The 20,983-nt window shown below is 35.1% G+C and overlaps 1 protein-coding gene across 1 annotated transcript in view; it reads left to right on the forward strand.

The window, feature by feature from the left end:
• The window catches only part of LOC106468147 (fucose mutarotase-like), a 52,169-nt gene extending 37,245 nt beyond the window's left edge, over positions 1 to 14,924 (forward strand). Inside the window, exons 3-6 of the mRNA XM_013928558.2 lie at positions 2,200 to 2,270; positions 5,709 to 5,810; positions 14,426 to 14,499; positions 14,712 to 14,924. Of these exons, the coding sequence (XP_013784012.1) occupies positions 2,200 to 2,270; positions 5,709 to 5,810; positions 14,426 to 14,499; positions 14,712 to 14,766 (302 nt within the window). The 3' untranslated portion in view covers positions 14,767 to 14,924. The remainder of the gene's footprint in view (positions 1 to 2,199; positions 2,271 to 5,708; positions 5,811 to 14,425; positions 14,500 to 14,711) is intronic.
• The last annotated feature ends 6,059 nt before the right edge of the window (positions 14,925 to 20,983 follow it).

Below are 20,983 nucleotides of genomic sequence, written 5' to 3' on the forward strand. Positions count from 1 at the left end.
TTAATATAAGTTTAACATGACAGCAAATGTATAACGTTTCGACAAGGTTTTGTCATCACGACAAGGTTTTGTCGAAACGTTATACATTTGCTGTCATGTTAAACTTATATTAAAGTTTTTCTTCATTACCCATTTAAGCCGTCTCCAGCCATTATTAAAGCAGAGGGTTGTTATAAAGGGAATTCAGTCAAACTAGATTAACTGTCACAAATGGGGTTCCTCAGGACTAAATGTTAGGACTTTTGCTCTTTATGATGTACATCAATGAAGCAGATGAAAGAATGATCAGTAATTTACTTGAATTTTCTGGTGATATTAAGATCTTTGGTGTTTCTGGCTGTGAAAATGTTGCTGCTGCTTTACAAAAGGATTTAAGTTATTTAGTGACTTGGGCAAATAAATGACCCCTATGCATTTGAGGATCATATGTAAATGCGTGGTGGCTGTAATGCCACTTATGTTGGCAAAACTATGCACTAATTACACCTGCGAGCCTGTGAACATATGGGAGTATCAAGCAGAACTGGTAAAAACTCTCAAATTTATCAGACTCCATGATTCATCCACATAGTGAAAACAACAACCACCCAATCTTGATTATGAATTTCAGTGTCATTTCATCTGGATCATCCAATTTTGAACTTTTAATTAAAGAAAGTTTATTTATTATAAATGTACTCCCACCTTTAAATAACAACACAGCTTTACTACAATTAAATCTGTTCTGAATACTTGTATAATATTGTTACAATTGTTGTTTTATCCAATTCTGTTTTGTTTATTTGGTTGTCTTTTAATTTACTTCATCATTTTATTCTGTATTTTATTTACTTTTTATAAAATTTTGTACCTTACAATTTACCATGTTCAATATAGCTTGCTGAAGATGGAATACTTATATTCCAAAACGTTCAAGAATTAAATCTTTGTTACTATACACACACACACACCTGTCAAATGGTCATTGTTTCTGTCATTGTTTATCATTAAATTTGAATTCCTGTCAAATGAACCTTTTGCTAATGGCAGATTGCTTTTAATTATAATAAATACCAGGTAATAGAATGTTTGCTGTAAATACATAGTTTGCTTTGATCAGAAGTTAATATTAATCATTTGATATATATATATATATATATATATATAATTTTGATGGGAATAATTTTAGAAGTTTTATTGAAGAAAAAGTTCTTGGTGTTCTGGTTGATCAGTCTCTTAAGCCATTCAAGGAGTAAGCTGTTCCTAATGGTATGGCAAATAGGATTTATGTTGCATCTACAGAAACATTGAATACAAATCTAATAAGGTTATAATTTCATTGTATAAGTCATTGGTTAGGCAACATTTGGAGTATTGTGTTCAGTCTTGGGCTCCTTACATTAAATTGTTGGAAAGGGTTCAGAGGAGGGTTACTAGAATGATGCCTGGGTGAGAATGGTAGGATTAGGGGACACAAATATAAATTTCTGCAGGGTAGGAGTCATCTTCAGATAAGATACTTATTTCTCTTAACAGGATGGCTGGATTTTGGTTGCTTTCAGATGCGGATGCAGTAAATTTAAGGGAAGGTTTGATAAGTTTTTTTTTTTTTTTGTAATTTAGTTTAGTGGTGGATGGAACAGCTTAGTTGGATCAACAGGTCCCTTATTGTCCTTTAATTTTATGGTAGATATGTTATTGTATTAATGCTACCAAATGTACATAGGGAGAATTGGAGAAGAGAAGGGTTAATAAGCAATGTGTTTTAGTTTCTTTATAGTTAGTGCTAACTTTGGTGTACCTTTTCAGTAGTCAGAAGTGTAGTATAACTTAGTGTATTTTAGTTTCTTGGTGTTATTTCTTGATATTGAAATCTTAGAGGGAACTACAAAAATGTATGTATTTTAGGGAAGGGATAGGAAATTAGTACCTTACAACTATAAAAAATGGGTATAAGACATAATGTGCCAAATATAATATGTAATTCATTATAATCTTGTGTACACATCTCCTCAATCAAAAAAAGGGATTCTTTTGGGGGTTTATTTATAAACATATATGTACAAATGTCATAAATACCCCTATCCCTGATATGTTTAAAAATTGTTTAATCCCCTTCCTTCCAATTTGTTAACTTGTTTTTTTTTTATTCCTTAGAGCTACGTAGCACAAATTAACATAATACATTTATTTATCAGAATTACCATTATTTTTCTGCAGGCCATGGAATCCCTGACCTTCTTCGTGCTATACTGAAATTAATGCCATTGGATACTTATGTATATGCACCAGTAAGTTTCAAAAACACTCTTTTTATAATAATTTTAACGATCTTTGTATGTAATTGGCATATTCCACAACTATTAGCTATTTGTGTAGATATTAAATGATTGTAACATTGAATATATATGAACCACAATACAAGTTAGTGAAGTAAGAATTAGGACATTTGGATTAAAATTTTGTTTTTGTGTAAATGCTTCATTGATTGTATTTGCCTTTTACAAATTGTTAAAAAAATCTTAAGTTAAAAGAGTTATGTTATAATTTCCCTTTTGAAACAACATTTCATAGTTGATTTGGACTCTCCTACTATAAATATGCATTAGAGTTGTCTTTATTTTTGAAGTTTTGATTTCCAACTTTCACACACTCATTTTGCGCCCCCCCAGTAGCACAGTGGTATGTCTCCGGACTTACAACGCTAGAAACCGGGTTTCGATACCTGTGGTGGGCAGAGCACAGATAGCCCTTGTGTAGCTTTGTGCATAATTAATCAAACAAACAAACACACTCATTTTGTTCCAATATATAGATAAGTAATTCACACCAAGTTTTTTATTGAATAACATTTAAGATGGCTCAAGGTAGTTAAAATACTACCTTGTAGCTTGCATTATATCTGTATATTCTAGAATGTTCCAGAATATTTTAAATATTTTTGTAAGGTTCTAGATTTCTATAATATTCTACAGTATTCCACATTATTCAGAATGTTCAAGAACATTCCATATGTAAATAATCCATGCTGTCACTCTCTACCTCTAAAATATTCTGTATCATATCTTAGAACTTTTCCTGGCATGTGTTTTCAAAGACTTTATGGAGCTTTTTTTGGCCCAGATATTGCAATTTTCAATTGATTCCAGCAATCTTGGGAATACATTGAACAGTTCAATTATGAAATTTCAACTGATCATGATGATCTAGCAGAAGCCACAAAGAAAGTTAAGGACAGAGTCATTGTATTTGCTGCAACTTCAGATCAGCCATTGTAGAGACAATTATCAAGCACTTCATGAACTAACCATAACTTTTCTTGGTGGCATCCACCTCATGGAGTGCAATATATTATATGCATGATGGATGGCCAAAGTATTATATGCCCTCAAGATCTGGATGTTTTAAACTCACTGGCCATGAGAAAAGAGGAGTATATGACATCTGCATTTTTGTTGTTTGACTCTATCTTGGAGGATGATTCACTGCTCCTGATGCCATTTCTTCTCCTCACAGTGATCTTAACTTCCTACAATGTCCTGTTAAGTATCGTAAGGTGAATTCTGCTCTTTCAAAATTTGCCTGTCAAAAATTTAATGGATATCTCATTCATTTGGCATTCTTTGATTTAGCTGTTCCCCAGAGACAAAAAGAACAATGTTAAAGACACTAAATGAGAATGAAGGCATGAATTGAACCTCAAAGGTGCATCCATCTAAATATCAGGAAGTCTGATGACATGCAACTTGAAGATTTTATCACAAAGAACACAACAGACATCTTCAAGTGCCAAGAAATTCCATCTGGATTATGACCCCAGTCATGGGAATTCACTTGAATGTGGTAAGTTACAATGCTGAAAGGGATGTGGCCCTTACTGATTGTATGTTGCTGTCATAACAAGAAAAGAAGAACAAAAACAATTCCTCCTTCAAGTTGTGCAGGATCATAAAAGCTTTTTTCTAACAGTAACAGTGCAAAAGTGGTTAACCACACCAAAATCATATAATTATATGATTATACTATTGTACATGCAATATAATAATAATAATAATAATTTAAATAAATCATTTATAATAGATAAATATGATTTTATATTACATAGTACACATGTACCAGGCTACTGTAGTCTTGAACTACAATATTATTGATCACCCTTTCTATATGGTCCAAATGGATAAAGTTTGACATTTAATGTATTTTTTTGTTTCTTTGTACATTGGAACAAAATTGGGGGCACGAGCTTTACGATTTTTAACCTGAAATTTTTATCTGCAGGTAAGAGCTGCCTTAATATGCATAGTATCAATCAATATTAAAACTCAAGTTATCAAGAAAGTGTAATTTTGTTTTTTGTGACATATTTGTACTAAATAATAGAAAATAGGCATAAGAAGTTCATTTTGAAAAATAACTGATTGAATATTTAGTATTTTGTTGATTCTTCTCTAGCCTGAAGTCTTTGATGATATTGATCAGACATGAATGCTACCTATTTTTGGAGAGTGCCAAATGTTCCTTTTATTTTTGCTTTACAATCTCCTAAAATTATCACAGATTAGTTGTTTTCTTTTTTGAAAGATTTCTTTTCAACTGGTGCCACAAATTTTTAATCACACTGGCATGTGACTTTGGATTTGCCATTTAAAAAATGAACTCTTTTTTTTTTCTACAGATATGTTTTGGATCATTATCCTGCTGTGGCAATTAAGTGCCAATTAAACTTGCCAAACCAAAATATCTTTATACTTCTCCTTCTTCATAATATCATCGACCTGAACAATATCTCCTACTCCTGCAGCAAAAAAAAAGAAAAAGAAAATCTCTCACTTTATTGAATACCTGCCATGTGTTTCACGCTTTTCCTCAAATACACAAGTTTAAATTTTTGTGATCACATCATTGAATAAGAATGCTTCTAGTTTCCAAAGTTGTTTTGTTAGCTGTAGTACATTGTTTAGCTAATTGTTATAATTTTTGATTTCTTGCAAAGTTGAAATGTTTGACCATGTTCATAAGTGAAATTTGTTTTAGTTGCAATTTTTCTATCTAGATCAGTTCCTTGCAACTTTTTCAAAATAGGTGCCTGTATTACTGATTCTAACTTTATACTTATCCATCTTTTATTTTTGCTATTTAATGTTGAAATTCTTTAAATTATACCATCTTCATATCTGGATATTTTCTTGCATTTCTCATTCACTTTATTACCTTAGTTTCTTTAGATTCATAGTTGTGGTAAAACACCACTTTTTCTTTAAATTTGCTACCTTCAAACCATTAAGTTTTTGAACAATATACTCTCAAGTCTTATTTTATAGCTATGGTAAGGTTTGTTGGGATGTAGGCACTTTACAACATTCACTGTAGTGAAATTAAATGAAATACAATAATTTTCTTCTTATATTGTATCACAGTGTTAACAGCATTAGACACCATTAAATTTATCAAGCCTACTCAAATCAACATATCTTCTAACCATTACGTTTTATGGCTTGACTTTCTCTTCATCAACCTAGCTGACCAACAGAGAGCTGATATTACTCATAACTACAGTTTCCAGCCAGCCATGATATGGATTTTGCTTTTTAATATTAGCTTATACATTTAAGTTTCATAAAAACACTTGTTTTCATTCCAAAAGAAAGATAGACACTATTAATATTTTGCCAAAAAGTGGTTCCTATTCTTGTAGGCTTTTATATTTTCCTTTTTTTTTTTTTGTCAAGGTTGCACTAATGGAGCTAGTTCAAGCAGACAAGCTGAAGAACTTAAAGACTCCCATCTGGGATACTTATAAGCAGATAATACAAGAAGCTGAAGGAAGAGAAGTATGTAAAAAAAAAAAGATCAGTTTTTAACTGTGTAGACAACACATCATTACATAACATTTGTTCATAAAGTTTTACATTCTTATAGATAATATTTGTTTATGAAATCTTTTAATGTTTGATGGTTAACAAGTAACTGAGCTGTGACAGTAATTAGCAGTCAAAAGCCACAAAGTTACTAATTACACGAACAATGTAACAAGAGAATTGTAGTTATTATGTTAAAAATCCAGCAATTAAATATCATTCTATTTCAAAAGTACTTTTATTATTGAATTGTATTAAATATCAATTTTCAAAACACACTTACCTCCTTCCACACTTTAGCTTTATCCGAAGAAGGTTTCTCTTCTCTGCACATCTAAGCATTCCTATGAATTATAACTCACTTGCTCCAGTCTTTATACCGTACTATATTGCCCATTGCGATTTTAATCTTATGACTCTCTCCACCTACATAATTCGCCCTGTATACCAGATCTGTATATAGGCTCCCCATTATTACTACTTATTCACTATTTCTCAAGGGTCGACATTACAATGATAGTTATCCGTGTTTGCTACGGGTTTCTCTTCAGCGTTATTAAAAATTTTTTGATGTTTTCTAGTGGGTCTTGAGTTTATTGTTTATTTTCTTTAGAAATAATTTTGGAGATTTTATTCAAATAGGAATATACACATTCACATTTCAAACATGGTGTTGGCCAATGAATTTCGTGTTTCCTCCACCATCAAGGTGGGGGGTGGCAACTTCCGCAGAGAACATACAGTTCTTCATACGCAGAGAGGTAGAGTCTTACGTGCATTCTGATATTTTTTTTTCCTGTTGGCTCTCAGCTGAGTTTGTGGGGCATCAAGAGCAGACTGGTAAGAATTTAGACTATATTTCAGGTAACTTCCTTTGTTCAGACAGCTAAACATGAACCTCTGATAGACATTCTGCCTCCTGCACCTTTTTTGCAACTAGTATGCCAAGTTTGTAATGTTATTAAGTATTTCTCCTGTAGCTTATGAATCTTTTCTTTTTTTATTGGGTTTATTGGTTTTATTCCACCATCCTCAGACATTGCTGTGAATGCAAGGGGATTGGCTGATCATTTGAGAGAGGGTGCTGCCATGCCTTGTCCTCCTCGTTTATTGGATAAGCATGCCTTGGCTTTCCATTGCCTGAAAAACCCTTATTTAGACTCTCAGAGGTTTGATCCTCTTCTTCCTATTTGGGGTTCTAGACAAGATGCCATAGTTTGCCTTAATCAACCTCAGTTTTCTGGAATTCATCTGTTACCACAGTTTTGTGCTTTATATGATCTTTCAGACTGTTTTCTGTGGTTTATCACAGATCTCCTGAGCAATTTTCGGATGATCTTAGTCATTTATTGACTTCTACTTCAGGTTATTGGCGTCTGCTCTCTCCTTGGTATCTTGGTTGGTTTGTTGTTGGGATCTTTTGGAGAGAGTTTGATTTCTTGCTTCGCTCTTTAGCGATCTCAGAGAATCTCCTTTTCTCAGTCAATTTTTGCTTGTATTACCGATTCCATGGAATTTTGAGTGGATGTGGCCCCTCTTCCCTTTTTACCCTAGCATCTTGATTGTCCCAAAGGTTTCCTACTGGAGGGTTTCCTGCATCTTCTGTTCAAGTTTCCAGACATCCGATTTTGATGCCATGGTCAATTGGAACACATGGGCAATTCCAACCTTACAAGTGGGTATCCTTCTCTAGGGTGGAACGCAGACTATGGCATTGGTGACAACATTATAGGTTCAAATCCTGTAGGATCTGGACTCAGAGGGTTCGTGTCAGTATAGGAGACCATCATCACTGATCAGTGGATCATTCAAGTTCTCAGGAAAGGATTGGTCATTCAGTTTATGTCTCCTTCTCCATTGTCTCTCATACCAGTTGGCTTTCCACTCCCCAAGGACCCTCTTACATCTAGCCATCCAAGATCTTCAGTACAAAAGGCCATAGAGTATGCCAACTCCTACCTCATTGATTTTTATTCCTGGCTCTTTGTAGTACTGAAAAAAAGGGCAGTTGGTGACCTGTCATCAACATTTCTTGTTTCAATCGCTTCATCCAGCCTGCTCAGTTTACAAGGGAATCATTTCTTTCCCTTTGGTGGCTCTTTTCACCTTTCTATGGATGACAAAATTTGATATCACCTATGCTTACCTTCACATTTCAATCACAAATTCTTTACGGCATTATCTTCATTTCATGCAGTTGGCCTCGCATCTGCCCCATACATTTTTTTGTCAAATAGTCAGATCCTTTTCATGTCATCTTCACTCATTAGGTATTCACACTCACCATTACGTGGACGACTGGCTTCTTCTCATCACTTGGTAGAACTTCACACTTAATCTATATTAGCAAAAGTTGCAAGAGCTGAGTTTCTTATCAAAAAGGAGAAGTCTATTCCTATTTCCACACAGTACCTCATCCATTTAGGAGTGTTTTTCAATTCCAAATTAAGCTGGGCTCAACTTTCTTTTTTATGTGTTCAGGCTATGGAATGGGTAGTTCTTCAAATACAGTTGTCTCCTTCACCAGTGCATTCATTTCAATCTCTTTTGGGGATGTGGGAATCCTTGGAATCACTCATTCCTTTAGGTCGGACATGCAGACCCTTCAGTGGTCATTACAGGACCAATGAAACATTTGCACAGATGCCCTGGATTGTCTGGTGGTTGGACAGGGACAACACGACATTATCATGAAAGAGGGTCCTTATCTTCTTGTCATTCCGCAAGTGGAGTGTAAAGTCCTTGAGCCATTGGTTAAACTTCGTTTGTTCCACATCCTCCTCATAATTCCAGTGGAAGGAGGTGTTGCTTTGCCTCACAGGTTGGGGAGGTAGAATTTAGGTTCATAATTCCAGGCCAAATGATCTCTGTTTTCTTCAGGTTGAGTGAGGCATGAATGGCCCCATAATTCAAAGCCCAGTTTATTGCATTCTGTGCTTCTTCAGGTTGAGGGGAATGCTGGTCCATTTGGTTGTTGCTTGCCTTCTCTTTGTAATTCTGGTGGCTCACATGCAACATTCTTTAACTTTCGGGTTGGGTTCCCGGGCCCATAATTTCAAGTTCGGTTTCTTGCATTTCATACTTCTTCACTTTGGGGTTAGGGTTTGTCCACTTTTGTGTTGCTTGCTTTGTCTTCATAATTTTGATAGTTTGACATGCAACATTCTGTAACTTTCAAGTTGAGTTCCCTTAATATCATATTACTATAATACATTGACATCACACTGCAGTCCACAGCCCTATAATTCCAATGACAAGACATAGGACCTCCTCTGCATGGTTGAAACTTGGATGAATCTCGTGAGCGTGTATAATATTTCCAAAGCAGATGATTCTCGTATTGCAGGAGTTTTCGAATAGATGTCCATCCTTACATGTTTATTCTCACGATGTTACAGTTTCAACACTGTGGCTGTTTGACATTTACCACCAAAATTTTAGATTTCATATTATTCAGATGAAGAGCATACCTATTCCAGCAGTAGTGCAGACCCCATTAGATCAGTTTGCACACGTTTCTATGCAGATGCTTTCTATATGGATCTTGCTCTCACTAGCCCCTCCCCATTGTCAATGTGAGATTCTAGCTAAAGTGTGAGTGGAGGTGTGTTTTTGAAGTTTACATTTTCTTACACCAAAAAGGTATTTCCAATATGATACATTACCTCTTTTCACATAAATAGCTATTCTCGTTCAGTGCAACCTTCTATATGCAAAATGGTTTTTGCATGCCACAGACCCTAAAATCAACGTGTTTCAACTGTGTCTGGCATGCAAATCATCATACGGCAACCTCCCACCAATAAGAGTGTGACACACCTCCTGACATGCGACTCACTCTATTCGATTCTACTGAATTATCACTTCTTGTTTGGCAGTGCTGTCGTCAAGATGTTTTTTGTTTGTGCTCTCTTCCTGTGTTTTTTTTAATTTGATACAAAGAGTAGATTTTTTTTTTTTTTTAACAAAACCTATGTTTCCACTTCGAAAATATTCCTTACTTCCAGCACAATTACTTAGGCTTCAGGTGGTGATACTTGACTGAGGAATTGTCAGCTTGAATACATTGGGAGAATGATAGTTATATGAGTTGATCTTCTTCAGGCCTTGAGTTTGGTGGCTCACACATTTGGGCTGTTATACGGTCTTGGCTTTTTGAATATTATTTTGCTATTAATATTATCTGTAGTTATTTGGTTTCAATAACACATAATACAGTTAGTTAGATTTGTATCTACTTCTTGTACAGTTAGGGTTTTTTAATTAACATTTAATGATATCTTTTTATACTATAACGTTAGTTTAGGCCTACCTGTCACTCATATTGTTGGTAAATCGTACATTAGTTTACATATATTATTTCTTCAACATATCCCATCTACAAAATTTTTTATTGTCATTATACACTTAATTTTACAATATAAAGACTTTTTCATTTTCATTATATTTCATACTTCTTACAATTAATTTCATTTTTGAGGACCCTGGGTCTGCCCAGTCTTCTCCCACTACTGCTCACATTCCTCCACAAACTGCTGAACTCATTTGGGATTACATCTATTTTGACAGTTTTCCTCCACTTGATTATGAATTGGCCTTTCCAGGCTTCTACTGTGGAGTCTGGCCTACCTCAGCCCTTTTTATAGACGTTTCACAGTTGTTGTTTGTTTTTTCCTCCTTTCCCAGACATTTTGGTTCATGCTGGGCCTTTTTGTTTCTCTTTTGGGGCTTTGATTCATTTTGCTTCTCAGCACTTCGAATCTACTTTGCCTGTATGGGGGCAGAATCAATTAATCCTATCCCTTTCTTCCTAACCAAGTTTTCCATCTATCATCATCTTCTGTTGCCTTTTCTACTGGTATTGGCTGCCATACTCCTCCTTTCTGAGGCATTCTATCTATTTCTTGGGGATTTTCGTGGGGTACTTTCCTCCTCCTTACCTCCAGTGTTGGGGTGATTGCCATCTTCGACTCTTGCCCTACTTATGTGGTGGCTTCTTTGCTTTTGGAATCTTCTGGGGTGGGACACTGTCTTGTACCAAGCATTTCCCTTCCATTTCTAATTGTGACTAACAGATGTTTTTTTGTTTTTTTTGGGGGGGTGTTACTCCTGTGACCTTAGCATCATGTGTGGTATCTGTATTGCTACATCCAATTTTTTCTTTTTTGGTTGCTCATTTGTCAATTTTGCCTCTGCATTATTTATGCATGTTCCACGTCCAGCACTTACCTGACCTATATCTAAGAGCCTCCATTAATTATGTACTCTCTATGTAGATAGGTGTTGTGTGAGTGATCTGTCCTACCCCAATTTCTTCTTGGTTCTTTCCCTTTTTTCCTATATTGTCTTTTATCACACTATAGTGGGTGTTTTCTCCAGGACTAAGGATGCTCACAGTCGATGTTCCTGTTTTTCATCGCTCATGATGCTGTCTTACGTTTGTTCACAATGGGGTTGGGTACTAGTTTTGTACTTTGCCCTTCAAACTTGTATGTTTTTGTTTCCAGTTCCTCGTCCACTTGCCTTGGCTGGTGATGCATTCAGACAGGATTGGGACCTGTTTATACCTTTATTTTCTCATCCCATTTGTCATCTTCCCCAGGTAATTTTGTTCATTTTTGCCACTCTGTGACAAGTTTTTCTGATTGCTCCTTCCTGAGCAACACACATTTCGTTTTCTCAGCATGTTGATCTGTCTTTTGTGTGCTCTTGGTCGAGTTTTGCTAACCTCCACTTTGGCAGCTTGTGGGGCATGTTCTTCATTTTGTTTCCTTCCTTCTCCTACCTTTAATCCCGGTTAAATCCATTTGACCTCCTATGTCCTGTACCTGCTTTGGGTTGTTTCATTGCCTTCAAGGCTTCTTTCCATTGGTTCCTTTTCTTGCTGTTTCCTTCCCTGGCACCACTCCTCTGTTTGTGACTTTTTCCTTCTTCCCTTACCCTTTGGAATCGGCTGACCTTTTCTAATTATTCATGGTGTCTTCACTCTGATTTGTCACCTCCCCCTTTTACCTGCATCTCACTCTCGTCATATGATGGAGGTACTTTTTCCATCAAGCACTGGGACTACGCCTTATACATTTATCTCCCATTATCTGCTTCTGGTAGCTGTTTCTTTCTCATTTTGATACTGTCTTCCACCTGTCACAATCCTTCACTTTTCTGTGAGACTGTGACTGGGTAAGATACCTTTATATATATATATACCTCTTATTTTTCAGGAGCATGTCCTATTATTTTGTTTTATGGATCCCATTCTGTGGTGAGTAGTGCCTGCCTGTCCAGGTATACTTAAGCTAGTCAAATCTGCACTGTAAGACCATGATAACAACTATAATTTACATGGTCACTAAATGCACACTGTTCAGATGGGGTGTTCCACAAGATTGCTCATAGGTTCCACTCACGATATATTTGTGTCATTCATATGCCCATTCTGGACCGTACTAATCCATATACTTTATGCATAAAGCAGAAAGGAATAGCTAACCATCCCTGTCATTCTTCAGAGGAGTGGTCTGCTTTTCAAAATAGGGTTTTTCATAGTCTCCCGTTGCACTGTCTCCAGTGTTGATGTTCTATGGACTCTCCACTGCATTTTTTTCCCACTTTTTCCTCCAGTAAAGTATGGGAGTCCTTACCACTTTCCAGTTCCAAGCCGCTGGGGTGGTGGACCATGAAGGCATTCTCCTCAATGTGATAAAGATATACAATACAAATAATGATAAAGCCATTCAGTTGAGAATAGGGCAGTGGTGTTATACTGGTGTAGATGAAGAGATGTCCTCCAATCTGATGCTCCATCTCTGTCTGGGTTTATCCGAGGAGATGATGTAACTTTGGAGTGAGCAGTCAAAATTGCAGTTCACCCCTTCAATTATGATCCCTAATCCTACCCCACAGACCTGAACCAATCAACATAAGTCCTCACACGTGTATTATAGGTGTCTCTGTTTCCTCACTTAATTACACTCTTTTTTCCCTCCATCTGTATTGTGGGTCAGGGTGGTGGAACTTGCAAATTAATATAGTTCTTCCTTTTACACTATCCCTCAATGATTTTCTTATTGCACTGAGAGTGGTTCCTGTTGGATTGGTTTTGAGTGTGATAGTTTACATTACAGAGATATCTTTACTATACCAATTGTCTCGATGTTGGGTTCCTGAATCGGATGAACAATCTATCACACTGCTATCATATGCCATGTTCATAGATTGGGAGTTATGAGATTACCTCCAGTCTGCTGAACTAGAGGTGAAGACAGTATGATCCTATTTTTTACCCCAACAAGATAGCTAGGTTTTGGATTGTAGTTGACTTACTGGCAGTATAATCCTCATCCTACCCCTGTGTGGATGTCGGTTCCTGGCAGCTGGGTTTTGGATGCAGTTGACTTGCAGTGTATGTTCCGATACACCCTAGCCACTCTACACCTAGAGGCACATCCTTTTACTCACACCCACATTGATGTACTCTATGGCATGGAGATTCCAATATCGCATGGTTTGGATCCCTATCCAACCATTGTTCTCTTCCTTTTGGATGTGCTCCTCAGAATTTTCGCTCATGTCTGCAACACCTCTTTCCACACTGGGCAAAGAGTATACCGGGTATAGAAGTGGTGCAGTCTCCCATGTATTATCTTCTACTGTGAGGATCTACTCTTTTAGGGTGTACTTTCAACGCTTTCGAAGGATGCTTCTTTCTTTCCCTTGTACTGGTACTTCCACCTATTTATGTGAGAGGAGGTAATGTACCATATCAGAAGTTATAATTTTCCTTGAATGAAAATGTATTTGCAATAGGTACTTAATTCATAAAATTGAATAGACGGAGTCACATGCATCAGGAGGGTGTGTATCACTCCTATTAGAGAAGGGTTGTCACATGATGATTTGCATGTGAGATGCAGTTGAACCACATTGATCATAGGGTATGTAGGAACTCGAGGCTTGTGGAATGCAAAAAAAATTTTGCATATAGAGGGTAGCACTGAATGAGAATAGCTTTTTATGTGAGAATAGGTAAGTACCTATCAGAAATACATTTTCAGTATAGGAAAATTATAACTTCAGATAATACTTACCTTCCTTCATCCCCACGATGTTGTTTGGATCTGATAATTTTGCCAGTCTCAAAATAGTACATAAGAAGTAAAAACAGGGAGCTTATACAGATCTGTTATAGGGTGCATTGACGTAGGTGGATAGAATCACAAGATTAAAATTGCTATGGGCGATATAGTGGAGTATAAGGAATGGAGGAAGTGAGGTATGATTCATACTAATACTTAGATAAGGAGAGAAGAGAAACTTTCATTGGGATAAATCCAAAGTGTTAGAGGAGATAAATATCATTGAAAATACATTTTTGGTACAGGAAAATGTAAACTTTAAACTAATTAACTAAAACAGTTGAATTGCTTCACATTATTTGATACATAATTATAAAATACTTAATATATTAAAAAGTACTTAACCAAGGTAGTGGTTTATGATATTTCAGGAGAGCAAAAACTTGCAATACTTAACTAATATCAAAAAGTTAATATTTTCTTCTCTTTTTTTTTTTTTCTTTTGATATTCAGGTGCCTATTCAAGAAGTTGAAAGATTTGAATTCTACGAGCAAGCAAAGACTGCTTTTGCTATTGTTCATACAGGGTACAGCTAATGTTTTATTAACTTATATCTTATTTCAGTAATATAATGATATTGATGTGCATGTTGTGTTTAAAAACATTTGTAGCTTTTTTCTTCAAATCTAAAACATTTCTAAATTATGTAAAAGAAGAGTTAGTGACAAACGCTGCAAAATTAACCTAGTCAAGGATTTTATGTACTTGCTTAATTCAGAATATTATATTTCTTTGCAGGGAAATGGCACAGTATGGAAATGTTATCCTCAAAAAAGGTGTGGTAAATAGTTGAATGTTGAAATTCATCTCACTTTGAATTTTTATATGAGAATTCATTATGATAAAAATGTAGTACTACTAATCAAAGAAATCTAACACTGGTATATTTTGATTAAGTATATCTATTTTGCATCCAATAAAATTTGGATACATTGTAAATTAATGAAACAAGTCAGTTTGTGGTTTGTTTATAAAAATAGCGATTATATATTGAATTATGACTGGTTCAAATTATAACAGGATTCCATGTAGGTTAATCGTTTGGAGTTCGGCTTTAAATCCAGGTATACAGTCATGAGTAAAGCACATAAGTCACCAACTCAAGGAAGTTTACAGTTAGAATAAAGAATTTACTCAGAGATTGAGGTTCAAAAACTTGGCTACATCAAGATTAACAAAAGTATCTTGAAAATCTTCAATGTTAAAATGACTAAATTCTTCAGTCTGAGCAGATAACTGTCCTCAATTAAGACTATCAATAATACTAATTCAATTCTTTACTACGATCAATAATTATCAATTATAACAGTAAATGGAATATACTCAGACATACTTTACTCTACGAGTTCTCTTTAATACTAAATATTTTATATCACTTTCGTAACTACGTTATTGAACTGAAAGTGGTAGCATTAGTTACTTAATGGAGCTTGAAGGGGAGAGATTCTCAGTACATTGCAGCACTGACATCTTCATAAGTATCGAAGTAGTTGGAAATGTTGGATCAGGAATCATCAGCAGGTTTGATGGCTTCTTTATATGAGCCAGGAGTTTTTGGTTAATAATGTGCTGTCTCAGTCTCACTGGATGTCATCTGCACATTTTATGAAAAACAAGTATGTACTCGGACGGCCTAAGCTTTTGAAGCTACTTTTGCATGTGGATTTTCACAACAATTATAGAATTACTTGAATTGCTAATAACATCATTGGTTTTCTAGACATGTTTTTCAGGAAATACAAAATTAGTAAAAGACAAAGAAATTACCTTAAGGTACAGAAAAGGACCAATAGCTAGCTATCAGTCTTGGCTTGGTAGTAACTGCTAACTGCTTGCAATTAGTAGTAAAAAGTGTGCTACGTTTTCTAAAGTTTTATAATAGTGCTGGGATTGCAACCATTATTCTGGCCTAGGTTAGTCTTAGATAATTTATGCATTTTCTGAGGGATGTGTTAGTATTTTTTATGTGTTTTGCTGATATAAGACGTCTATCAACAGTAATATGAAAAAAATATGGTTCTGGAAAATAGTTTTATTTCCACGGTACCTAACTTTAACTTTTCTAAAAGGTGTTATTTACCTTAACTACATCAGTGTAATTGATTAATAAAAAAATTAGATCTGCATAAGCATTGTGGTGTTGATATTTATGGAATGAAGTCAAAGGGTTTCCGTAGGTGTAAGAAAATAGCTATAGTGACCTGATTATTGTTAAATTACTTAAAAACTGGTCTGGTGTGACTTGTGAAATAGTCGTGGTCTGTCTCACCTTTCAAGAAGAGTTCTGTATATTGGAAAGAAGATTATTATTTTTACAAAACTTAAGTAATTGGTTAGACTATTTGTTCCATTAGTTTACTTGAACAACTAAATAACCTAATTGGCCTAAAGTTATCAGGATTTGAATTTCTGACCGAGTTTTTAGGGGTTACTGTGACAACTGCATTTTTTTTAGGGATCTTATTTCTTTATGTTTGTTGATGCACTATCCTCACACTGTGGATCCTATCTTTCTTCGTGAGTACCTAATAATTTTGATGTGGATAAAGAGGGCTACTGCCTCTGGAATTTGTCCTTTCATAATACATGTCTGGACTGCTCCTCCGAGAACCTTCCACTGCAGGACCAGATATAGTTTTTCTATTACCAGTTTATGTCACCACTTTCATCCAATTGTTGACTCTACAGGTTCGATACACAGTTGCTGCTCACCAAGAAATTCCCTTTGCCTAAATTATAGGGTGCCATGAATGATGAGGTATCCTTCTGAGATGAATGCCTTATTTCTATGTTTTCTTTAGGTCCATCTTTTTACGAGGGTAGTCCACTCCACTCATTCTCCCCTGAATCTAGTTCTTCAGATTATTTTCTGGTTCTGTTTTCTACTTAGACTCAGCTTGGCTATATATTTATTTATTGTAGTCTAAATTATTTTTTTCCTGCTCTGTAGGTGATAGCTTTACATTTCTGGTTTCATGTCAAATTCATCAGTTCTCACCTCCTTATAATGTGGCTTTCAGTATTTCTACCTAATTTGAATATTACATTTTTAGAATTAAAAAGACCTTCAAACAGGTACTTACTTCTGGAACACCTTTTCTCTCACCACCAAAAACTGAAATTTCATCATGACTACAACTTTCATTAAAATCTAAATTACAGCAAAAAAGAAGAGCTTATACAATAAGTCATGTGAAAGGTGGAAGAGTGGAGAATTATGAATAAATGACGCGTGCTTTTCAACGGGTAAGGGACAGGGAAAGCCCTAGAATTCTTTTATTGTAATGTAAATTTAATACTTCGTTCCTTATGTAGGGATATGATAACAGTAATAATATATTAATAACATAAAATCAATGACTGATTAAGGTTTGGGCGACCGCCAGGGGCACTTGGTGTAAGGTGTACAAAATTATGAATCAGGTTAAATACAGTATGTGTGTGTATCTTCACAAAATTTGACGGACGTTTAGTAAACATTACAAGTCGTTTGCAAACAAAAAATCAGTTTTTTAATGAAGTATTTTTATCAAAGATATGTTAATGAATATATATATTGTCTTTTTTCCTAATCCGAGTGCAAATTAATATTTATATTAAGATTACAAATACTTTTCTTCGTTTCAAAAGTCTAAATTTCAGTTGTATAATCTTTAAAATCTAAATAAACATCAAACATTTTTATGAGTAAAAGCTTCATCAAAAATCACCAAGAAAAGAAATAAATCAATCTAAATTACCTTTTTTGTCTTACTAGAATGACCAAGTTGTAACGTGAAATTACATTTGTTTATGCTAAGTAGTTATAAACTCATAATAGTATACATCTAATTATACGTAAAATTTATTGTTTTATTGCACTTTGAACTGTATCTAACCCCTATTGGAGGCCATTTTAAGTCATAATTTACTGGCGAACATGCAGCTCATGTTAGGCTCTGGAGCTACTTGCGAGAGTACGTGTGAAAATTTATATTATATGTATATATTCACCTAATCTAACCTTAAATAACATTAAAAGTTCCTACTTTTATATTTTAGTTATTTTTAAAATAATAGATAAAGAATATACATGGAAAAAAGAAATAAAGTACTTACGTGGGTCTTTTTATATATTTATTGTTTATGTCAACTGTCCATGACATCTAACCCTACTCTTTTATACTAATGGTTCTACTGCGCCAAATATTTTTTATTTAATTAAATAATGCTCAAAAGAACACAGTATAATAACATGCAAAAAAGCAGAATATGACCCATAACGATCTGTCTTTCTAACTATGCGACAAAAATTGTTAGAAATTCAACTAAACTCGTCGATATGTTTCCAGTGGGAACAAAAGTTGAACTGGAAGCAAAACTAAATATTTTATGTAGAAAAAACAATGTAACATAATACGTTATTTGATAAAAGGAAGCATTGACTTTTTATTGGCTATAAATAATGTAGTATTAAAAGTCGGAGAGAACTATTGGCAAGTTATGAAAGGGAGGATGTTACAGGTGGGGGTGGCAAGAGGAGTGATTTTCTATTTGATAGATCTAGCCAAATAAGATTGAAGGCTATAAGAATTATGGTTTGTCTGAGCGAAGACAATATTATAATAAGTAATTGACATTAAATTTTGTAATTTTTGGAGGGGTGTTAAGTAAATTAGAGAAGAGGGGATGCTTAGAGAAAAAATACAATTCTCCAACTTGGGAATAAATACGTGTATTGTGTTATAAAATTAAGAACATAAAATCTATATAATATTAAAATATAGATAATTGAATAAGTTTTTTGCTACATGTGTTGCTAGGCCATGATAAGAATGTAGTTTAGTTAAATTTTGAATGTTAAGTCACTAAAATGTTATTACATGCGCACAAAAGGATGCCTTTCTCGGATCATGTTTAAGTTGCTAATTGAAACACGTGAATGCTATTCTTGCTTACGTGTGCCATGCATCTCAGTATTTTTAAAGTGGCTAATTCTAAAACCACCATAATTTTCTTTCATTGAATTTGTTTAAAAATGCAATCTGCACACAAATCAGGAGTGCATAAAAGAAAAGAACATCAAATACGCTAGAAGCAAAGAAAATAAAACTGCTAAATTGATAAAGCTGGATAAGTTTTTCAAGCCCAAACTTAGTGAAAGTCCAACAAAATGTCGTTGTCACTGATCCTACGAAAACGGAATCAACTTTAGGGGTAACGAGGATAACAGCCCGAATATTGACTTAGACAAATCTAATAGGTAACATACACCGATCTCAACTGAACCAGTGACAGAAATCCATACAGAATTAGACTGCGATGAAGATTTTGAATCGAAAGATAGACAGCCACAATTCGTCAATGGCCTATTGGGAGACAACATATCTGAGGAATTGAAAAACTTGGATTGCAAATGGTGGTGAGAATTGTCGACACTGTGATGAAGATTTTCAAAACTCTGGCATAGTTCAAGGTGGAGAAGGTTATCGCCGATATCGGTAGAAATATTTCTTCTCACGTGTGAACCCACTGATAGGAGAGTTTATGGAATGCACATGGCTTTGCTATTCACCATCTGTTTGGAAGTTATACTATTTTGCATGTAAAATGTGTGCTAAAGAAAGTGGATCCTTTACTTGTGGGTACAATGACTGGAAACGCAGGATTGGAAGAATTTCGTCTCTTGAGAATAGCAAAATACACCGAGAGGCCATGATAGTAATGTGTACAAGGCAATCAGTTATCGGCTGTGTGGATAATGAAGTTGTATCCCAGTTTGAGAATGAATGTGTTTCCTGGCATAAGGTGCTACAAAGGACTGTAAGTGTGATGAAGTTTCCCTGTGAATGAGGTCTTGCATTGCAATCATCGGGTCTACACACAATGGTAACTATCTTGGTATACTGGAACTTCTAACAGAGCATGACGCGTTTATTGCTGAACACATCAAGCACTTTGCCAACAAAGGCAAGGCACACGTCATATCTATCTTCTGCTATTTGTGAAGACTAAATGTGTCTTATGGGTGACAACGTACTTCAGGTGATTGCCAAGGAATTAACATTGCTAAATTTTATTCATTGTCGATTCTACACCAGATGTTACACATTCTGATCAACTCCCCTTTGTGGTTCGTTATGTTTTACCAACTGATACTGAAAAAAGATTCCTGAAGTTCTTCCTGATGTCAAGCCAGCGTGGCCAAAACATAGCTGAAATGATATTGGCCTTTGGAGGAGAAAGGTATTGATATAAAAAAAATTGAGTAGAAAATTAGTGGTGTTCAAGGCATTATCTATGACAGAAAACCTTATGAACTGTATATACACTGTGAAGCTCATTCATTAAACTTGGTTGGAAAAAGTAGTGCCGAGTGTTGCCCTATGGTTGGGAGATTCTTCAATATAGTACAAACATTATACACCTTTCTACCTAAATCAACATTGGCAATTTCTTTGCAACGAGCTGAAACCTTTAGGACTATATGTTGTCAAACAACTTTCTGAAACTCGGTGATCGCAAGATATGAAGCTTTTGAAAGATTACACTCCCATATGCAAAGTGCTGATATTCCTGGCAAAATGACGTTGAGCAAAAAGCTGTATGCAGAAATGAAACTTAATCAATCGTTTATAAACTCGGACAACTAGATTCGAGTATCCTCGTCGTTGTTTAGCACAAAAGTCTCGTACTCCAACAAACTGGCCAAGATCTCAGTGTTGCTGTGTCCTTATTGGATAGATACCATTGTTAAATTTGTTGAAGATCAGAGAACAATGTGATGAACTATGTGAATATAGTTCAGTTTAGAAGCAGGTTATGCGCAACCATCACCATGATGATGGAGTTGCATAGGATACCATACTATCACCCAAGGATAAATTCAGAACTGAAGTATTTTTCGTTGTGGTTGTCACTGCATTGAAATATTGTCTTGATGCATATAAGGATGTTGCCACCAAATTTAGATTCCTTTCGAAATTATCATCTCTTTCATGTCAAGAAATCAGCCAAATGTCTTGTCCGTT

The sequence above is a fragment of the Limulus polyphemus genome, unplaced genomic scaffold (assembly GCF_000517525.1).
Source record: "Limulus polyphemus unplaced genomic scaffold, Limulus_polyphemus-2.1.2 Scaffold2890, whole genome shotgun sequence".
In the NCBI taxonomy this organism is placed as follows: domain Eukaryota; kingdom Metazoa; phylum Arthropoda; class Merostomata; order Xiphosura; family Limulidae; genus Limulus; species Limulus polyphemus.